The sequence below is a fragment of the Dioscorea cayenensis genome, chromosome 15 (assembly GCF_009730915.1).
Source record: "Dioscorea cayenensis subsp. rotundata cultivar TDr96_F1 chromosome 15, TDr96_F1_v2_PseudoChromosome.rev07_lg8_w22 25.fasta, whole genome shotgun sequence".
Classification (NCBI taxonomy): Eukaryota; Viridiplantae; Streptophyta; class Magnoliopsida; order Dioscoreales; family Dioscoreaceae; genus Dioscorea; species Dioscorea cayenensis.
Genome location: NC_052485.1, coordinates 1,776,079 through 1,784,726, shown reverse-complemented (window position 1 = coordinate 1,784,726; position 8,648 = coordinate 1,776,079). Strand labels below are relative to the sequence as shown.

At 33.4% G+C, this 8,648-nt stretch overlaps 1 protein-coding gene across 1 annotated transcript; it reads left to right on the top strand.

Annotated features, from left to right (window-relative positions):
• Positions 1 to 6,208: 6,208 nt before the first annotated feature.
• LOC120277240 (zinc finger MYM-type protein 1-like) lies at positions 6,209 to 8,648 on the top strand. Its single transcript, XM_039283996.1, is given in 3 exon segments — positions 6,209 to 7,355; positions 7,404 to 8,457; positions 8,459 to 8,648. Coding segments are annotated over 3 exon segments (2,391 nt in total).

Below are 8,648 nucleotides of genomic sequence, written 5' to 3'. Positions count from 1 at the left end.
ACCTTGGCCAAGGCAGTTAAACTAATCATGTGGGACACGAGGGGTAGTTTGGTAATCTTACTCTACTATTATTATTAGCATATGATTGAGTTCAGTGAGTTTGACAATTACCATGGCTCTCACTCGGTTAGGATACAAGAATGAAGGGTTCATACACATATGGTAATCATAATCGGAGAGATTCGTAATAATCTACTCATTCATGTTCAATTTGGTTATGATGTGAGACATGGGGCTGGCTAGGTGTCACCCACGTCCTTTGGTATCCTCCGATTGTCAATCGGAATGAACCTAGGAAGTTACTCTTAAAGGGATAAAAAATCAGTCTCGTTTTGAGTGCATGGGTAAAATTATCAATTTACAATTTTACTTCATGGGATAAGTGAAATTGTAAATTGGTCTAGGGTTTTTGTCTTAAGTTTAAATTTTGATTTAAATTCGATGGAGTTGAATAGTTAATCATAATTATAAGGACTTGAAGACAAAAGTGGTTTTAGTTATATTGGGACTCATATTTCTAATATAACTTCTATGATAATGTTTATCATATTATGAAGGTTTATATTTTGAATAGGACTTTATAATTGAATAATGGTTATCATGTTTTATGAAAGCTCTATAAATATGACTTCTCTCTAACTCTAGAGGCAATCAATTAATTCTCTAGTGAGAAAAATCCCCAAGCCCTCTCTTCCTCTCTAAATCTAGCCGCTATTTGGAGAAAAAGAGGAGACTATGTCTCTATTCAGGTGTGTGATCTAGAGGCGTGGGACTTTCGTTCAGCGCTAGGAGATCTATGACAATCAGAGAGACAAATTCGGCAAGCCTCTTTAATTATAGAGTGTTCATTAAAACAATTAAATTATAATAGAGTGTTCATTAAAACAATTAAATTATATTGCAATTTTATTTTTACTTCTGCAAGCCTCTAATAGTATTATTTAATCTTGCGATATCCTAACAATTCCAACATATAATATTCAACTTATCCATAGAAACCAAATAAAGGAGTAAATACAACATAATCATAGGAAAAGAACAAAAAGAAAGATCCGAGAACAAAGACAAAGATGATGACACTAAGGACTGGACACAAGGCTTAAGCCTTTAGTTCTCCCTCCACCATCTTACCTTTCTTCATGGATGATGATGGTATCTGATCCCCTTTTTGGACCAAGGCTTCTTTCCGTACAGACTCTTGAAATTTTCCTAAATTGTCTCATCTTACTCCAATTCCTCAGTGTCACTCATGGAGGCATCTGATTCTTCCTCACTGCTATACTCTTCATGTAGAGCTTCTTCAACCTTGTCGATTACCATCTGATGAGCATCTAAGATACTCACCAACTAAACTCTAGAGTTATTCTCCTCCATAAACCCCGGGCCTTCGATCATCACATTTTTGTTTTTGTTCTTGTTAGAATTATTGTCAGAGGTAAGGTTTTGTTTTCTTGTTCTTCTTTTCTTATTGTTTAGGTTTTGATGCTAGTTAGGGTTAGAGTTTCCCTTGTAGCTTGATTATGGATCTTTAAATCTAGTGATTTTCATTAGAGAGTTGCCATGCTTCTTATGTGAAAGATTTGAGTTATTTAAGGATAATTATTCGGTTGAGAAGTTTTCTGGTAGTATAACAGGGATCTCTAATTAATTCGAGATAGCTAGAGACATATTTTGTAGAATATCAACATATAAAAATTGTAGATAGTGGTCTTGTTTATCTTGCTACCAAATTTCAAAAAATTTTCATGTGTATCCTATAAGATATAGGCTCTAAATGCAAGTGCCTTGGATAATATTTTTTTGCAGGCCTTGGAGTGTTTTTAATTTTTTCCATAATTCTATGTTTGAATTAGATATAGAAAGTTATTTGAAAGTTGTAGATTTTGATGTTACCTAATTACCTTCCAAATTTTAGATTTTATGTGTCTATAGTTTGTGAGATATAGACTTATTAGTGTAACTATCTCGGATGATATTTCTGTGTAGAGTATGAAGATTTATGGGTATTTTTGATGATCATGGACATTGAATTGGGTGAGGAAAAAAATATATGAAATTCTTTATTATTAAGTTTTATGATTGTTAGTAAAATTTCATTGATTTTTAGAACTATAGATTGAGAGATATGCATATTTGAATGAGATATGTCTAAATTTTAAGTCTGCAAGAATAATCGGAGATTCATTTGAATGCTATAATTTGATTAGTATTCCAAATAATGTGAATTTCGGATATATCATAGTCTTATTTGTCTACTTTTCTCAGAATCTTGAATATTGTGATTTGAAAAAGTATATGTGAAGTTATGAGAGATTTAGTACTTAATGTTTATGTTAGAATTGTTTTATGCCCTTCAAATTAGATAATTGCTTTTATACACCTTAAAGAATCTGAATTTGGGAAGTAGAACAATAATTTGATCCTTTTTGCTTTTACACCCTTCTGAAATCTCTTTTTGCATTATCTTTGCTCACTAGTGACCTTTTTGAAGAATTTTTCTATCTTGAAATCCTTCTTACACACCCTTACATTTTGTAAATCTATCCTATTTGTGTTTTATTAGGCTTTTTCCCCTAATTATAAGGCATGCCAAAAGCTTTAGAGTTTCAGAATTAAAGTTTACCATGTTAGCGAGTATTAGATAAGTAACCACATATAAATCCTACTGCATATATGTATTATTCGACATTGGTTAAAATGATAGTATGATTTCTTTTGTTAATTATTTGAATTGTCAAATTATATATCAAATTTCAGTTATTTATTAAATTTCTGAAATTTTATTTATTTCTCATTTATTCACGAATCTTTTAGTTTATTGAATTTATGAATAATTATATTTTTTACAATTATGTTAATTATTCATTTATTTTGAAATTTTATAAATTATCTCTTCAAGTTTGGATTCAAATAATTGGTTTAATTTGATATTTTAAAAATGGGATCATGTGATTGCTAAAATTTTGCTTAGCAAATTACTTTGTTTTTGCTCAATCTGAATTTTGATAGTTTGTTGTTTTGCGAACATGAAGTATTTTGACATAGAAATTAGTCCCCAATTAATTATGCACTAATTAACCTTGTCACCGGGGTTAAACACTGACCGTGTTGACACGTATTCATTTAAGAGACAATAGTTTCGCATCGTTCCGTCAGTGAAAAATAACGGCCTCTAATATTCTAGCTCGGGTCACCGAGGGTAAACAAATAAACTCTGATGTTCTGGCTCTGGTCACCGAGGGTAAACAAATGAACTCTGATATTTTTGTTTTGATCATAGTTATTGAGAGACATATACTATATTTATCTAAAAATCAGGCTCTATTGGATGTTTTTGTTTTGTTTCTGAATTGTATTTTGGTACTTGTTCTACGAAATTGTATTACTAATTTTTTTCTATTATTCTGAATTTTGAAACTTTTTATGATTCCAATATTTTTAGTGGTTGTTTACTGGGTTATCAAGCTCATAATTTGTTGTTAAATTTTTTTTCCAGATCAGGAGTTTAATAGCTCACCGAGAGTGAACAAGTAGTAAGCTTGTCCCTGGTCTAGTTGAGATCAAATCTCTGTTTGTTATGTAAACTCTAATATCTGTATTTTGGAAGTTTTGTATTTTTTTTCGAAGCTTGACCTTTGAACTTTATAGTTTTGTTACATTGTATGTTTAGTTTTGTAATAGGTTCTGAGGCCTTATATGCCTATTATGCTACACACTATGGGTGTACGGCTGTTTGTCGATGCACTGAGTCTGGCAAGCTCGGTTCGGGGTGTGACAACATATTTATAAAACAAGAACCAATAAATAAATAAACATTATTAATGCACGGGAGTAATTGCTACACATGCTAACCTATAATTACAGGTGTCACGCAAGGTGACACATGTCATCCATCCATAAGACAATTCTCTCTCTAGAATTCTAGTGAGCACAGCTTCATACAAGTCAAAAATGATCTATTGATAGTCGAGTTTTTGTTAAAATTAGTGAGAATTCGAATCATGATAGTATATTTTTGATAGTATAAATATAGTGATTCATATATGCATAGTTCTTGTACCTATTTCTTGGTCAAGATTGGTGTACACTCTTGTTTTTTTTAACTGTGTAGTTCTCATCTTTTGATGCGGGCCGTATTGAGAAGATGGCATGCGCGTTCATGCGGAAGTGGAACTCAAAGTGACTGAAGGGTATTTTAGTAATTCGCCGGGCGGTGGAGTTTTTGGGTTTCTTGGGCCTGAGTCGATGGGAAGCGGGTCAGCGAGACACAAGTCGCGAGTTCTTGCTGCAAACTCGTGAGTCATGCATGATTTCGGCCAAAATTCCATCGTTTTAGGGCCTCAAAAACCCTAATTTTGCTATTTTTAGTAATAATTGATTTTATTTATTAATTTGGCTAGAAATCTCTTATTTTGTAAAGCCGTTTATGGCGTTAGAATTTATTTTGTTAACTCTTTTATTTCTTGCCGGTATTTGAAAATTTACCATTTTTGGTATATTTTTGAATTATCTCCGTTTTAGGATTATTTTTCATATCTTTTGATTTTTTTCCTATTTAATGTAAGCCTATGGTAGAGTATGATCAGTTTTGTGATAGTTATTCTCTTGAATAATAAAATTTACTCTTTTTCTAATTCACTGCTATCTTTTGATCAGCGAGGGTTTTTGAAGACTTGTACTGGGTATTTGTGCACGAATCAACAGTTCAAGTATACCGCTGCATCATCTTTGGAATAAAAAACAAGCACCGCTTCATGGTTTTCCAACTCTGATTGAATCATGTTGGGTGAGAAGAAAGAAATATTTTTGCAATGGAAACTGATTGTCTGAGTACTTATTGCTATGATTTCCTAAGAAATTATGCGTTAAATTAAGCTGTGCAGTTGATGATGCTGGTGATGCTTAATTATTGAGCTTCGATTTTGTTCTTATCTGTAACTGTAAGACTGTAAGTCGTTTGATTGGTATAATGTAGATGCTTATTGACTGAGTTATTTCTTTCCATTGTCTTCCTAGGTTATATTAGCCATATCACCTTTATTTACAGAAATGGACTCATGCAGTGGCGGAGGCATGGGGGGGCCAGTGGGGGCCATGGCCCCCCACAAAGTTTTCAATTTTTTTCAGTACCATTGGGTATTTTGGTGGGCTTTTATAGCTTTATGTAAACCAAATAATGGTGATGGACTGATGGGCCCATTGGGTGGGTCTTTACCATGGGCCCCCAAAGTTTTTCATTTTTTTTTCAGTACCATTGGGTATTTGGGTGGGCATTTATGTAAGCCAAATAATGGTGATGGATTGATGGGCCCATTGGGTGGGTCTTTATGGCACCCTACTGGTCCCTCTTCTAAAAATCCCAAATTCCAAGCACTTTAACATCACCGAGTCACTATTCTACAAAAACCTTCATTCAATTTTTAGGTCCATTCCATCGGATGTCTTTGAAAAGGCAAGTAGGGGCATTCCAGAGGCAGTTAATTTGATGGTGTTGTGTTGGAGATCTTGATGTGTGGAGAGTCGGAGACCATTTTTACTTGCTAGATTTCGCAATATCTAGTTTGATCTTGTCAAGATTGGGCTTTTTGGTGCTTTTGACTTCTAAGTTCTGAGTTCATCTCTAATTCTCTATCAATCCTCTGTTCTTCATCAAAGCCGGCATTCCGCATTCCATCACCCACTGTGAGTGTAAAAGTGTAAAACTATAGTTTTTAGTATGAGATTTACACTACCGAAGGTTTTTCCTTGTGAAAATCATGGGATAATTTGTTGTTTTGTAGAAGATGTTGGATGGCCTGAATTTAATTCATAAGTAAAAGTAACAATGGTTGATAAAAATTCAATTATGGAATTTTAGTAGTGAAATCTTTACTTGTTCAATTGTTCTGTTCTAGAATAATTTGCATAGGTTGCATTATAATTGATAACATACTTCATTACTTCTAGAATGTTAGAAAACATAGGAGCTGGTGGTGAAGTTTGTGGAATAACAATTGAAAAAAAAATATGACTTGAGGACTTGAGTGTTTTATATCTTAACCCTTGTTGAGTATTAGTACTAGTGCAGAAAATGGTGAAAGCATGTGCATTGTTTCCCTTTTAATTTTCTTTATCTATGAATTTGACTTGTACCACTACAAATCCACACATGACACATGGTGACTATGGTTTGTTAATATAAGTTTATATATTTTTTTAGGATTGAAAGATGTTTAAGAAGAAAACAATTGATTCATTTTTCAAGAGGAAAGATAGAAATGATGAAGAAACTAGTGTTGAAAATGTTGATCAACAACAACCATCTTCATCTGAAATACCAATCTTGGAGTTGGAGCAACATGTCCAACCACCTTCCAAATTTATCAAGATTGGAGTAACCGGAGAAGAAAAGGTTAATATTGATGCTTTAATCCGTGATCCTGGAAAACGCCCACAAATTTGGGATTATCCTATTAATCAACAAGATGAAATTCGTAGGGCATATATGAAGTTTGGGCCTTACCAATTTATAATGGATGTATATCCACTTTCTGGCCAAGATGATCATCCTCGTCGATTTCAAGCTCATTGGTTTAAAGTATTTCCTTGGTTAGAGTATTCGCCGGAAGAAGATGCTGCTTTTTGCTTTCCATGTTATTTGTTCTCTAAAAGGTCAAGCTCATTCACTTCAAAGGGATTTAGAAATTGGAAAAAAGTGAATAGTGGGAAAGATTGTGCATTTCTATCTCATGTGGGAAAGAGTCCTAATTCTCCTCACAATATTGCCATTAAATGCTTTGAAGATTTGAAGAATCAATCATGTCATATTGACAAAGTATTGGTTAAACAAACCTCACAACAAATTTTGAGTAATCGCCTACGCCTTAAAGCCTCTATAGATGTTGTTAGATGGCTGACATTTCAGGCGTGTGCTTTTAGAGGGCATGATGAAAGCTTGGGATCAAAGAACCGAGGTAATTTTCTTGAAATGATAAAGCTTTTGGCTTCTTATAATAAAGAAGTAGATGAAGTTGTCTTAGAGAATGCCCCTCAAAATGCAAGATACACTTCACCTACTATTCAAAAAGAAATTTTACAAGTCTTTGCTAGAAAGGTGCAAAGGGAAATTCGAGAAGAGATTAGTGATGCAAAATATTGTTTGATTGTTGATGAAGCTCGAGATGAATCTAGAAGAGAACAAATGGCTCTTGTTATTAGATTTGTTGATAAGCATGGATTTGTCAAGGAGCGTTTTCTTGATATAGTACATGTTAAAGATACTACTGCACTCACTCTTAAGCAAGAGATTTGTTCAGTGTTGTCTCATCATAATCTTAACATTCAAAATATTCGAGGCCAAGGATATGATGGAGCTAGTAATATGCGTGGAGAGTGGAATGGTTTACAAGCTTTAATTCTTCAAGAATGTCCTTACGCATATTATGTTCATTGTTTAGCTCATCAATTACAACTAGCTCTTGTTGTCGCAGCTAAAGAAGCAGTTGATGTTCATTCTTTCTTTCAAAATTTGAATGTGATTGTTAATGTTGTGTGTTCTTCATGTAAACGTAATGATGAGTTACAAGCTGCTTATGTATCTGAAATTGCTAATTTGATTGCAAATGATGAGATTGAGACTGGTAGGGGAGCTAACCAAATTGGCACATTACAGAGACCTGGTGATACTAGATGGAGTTCTCATTTCAATTCTATATGCAGCCTTTTACGCATGTATAGTGCAACTGCTTTGGTTCTTGAAGATTTAGCTGTTAAAGGATCTACTTACTCCCAACGAGGTGATGCTACATATGCTCTCAAAGCATTGATGTCATTTGATTTTGTTTTCATTCTACATGTGTTGAAAGAAATTATGGGAATTACCGACAAACTCTGTCAAGCTTTGCAACAAAAGTCTCAAGATATTTTGAATGCCATGTGCTTGGTCTCTACCACAAAATTGTTGATTCAAAATTTAAGAGATTGTGGTTGGAATTTTCTATTAGAAAAAGTTACTTCTTTTTGTAGTAGACAAGCTATTCAAATTCCTGATATGAATGGTGCTTATTCAGACATAATTCGATCCCGAAGGCATAAAGATTCTGTGACAGTATCGCATCATTATCGCATCGATATATTTACTACTGTTATAGATTATCAGTTAAAAGAATTAAATAGCAGGTTCAGTGAGCAAGCAACAGAACTTCTTATACTGAGTACAACTTTAGATCCTAAGGATGCATTCAAGTCATTTGATGCTAGGGACATTTGTAATCTTGTTGAGAAATTTTATTCATCAGATTTTTCTGAGCAAGAAAAGATTCAATTGGAATATGAATTGCAACATTATGAACTTGATGTGCACAAAGATCCTAATTTTCAGAACTTGTCTACTATTGGTGAATTATGTCAAAAGTTTGCAGAGAATGGAAAGTCTAGTTTTTATCCTTTGATTGACAGATTATTACGACTTGTCTTGACTTGACAGTTTTTATCCTTTTTCAGCTATGAAAATTATTAAAACAAGGCTTCGCAACAAGATGGAAGATGGTTTTCTCACTGATTATATGATTGTTTATATCGAGAAGGAGATTGCAGAAAAATTTACCACGGATATGATAATTGATGATTTTTATGCAATGAAACATCGACGAGCACAACTTAAGAAATGA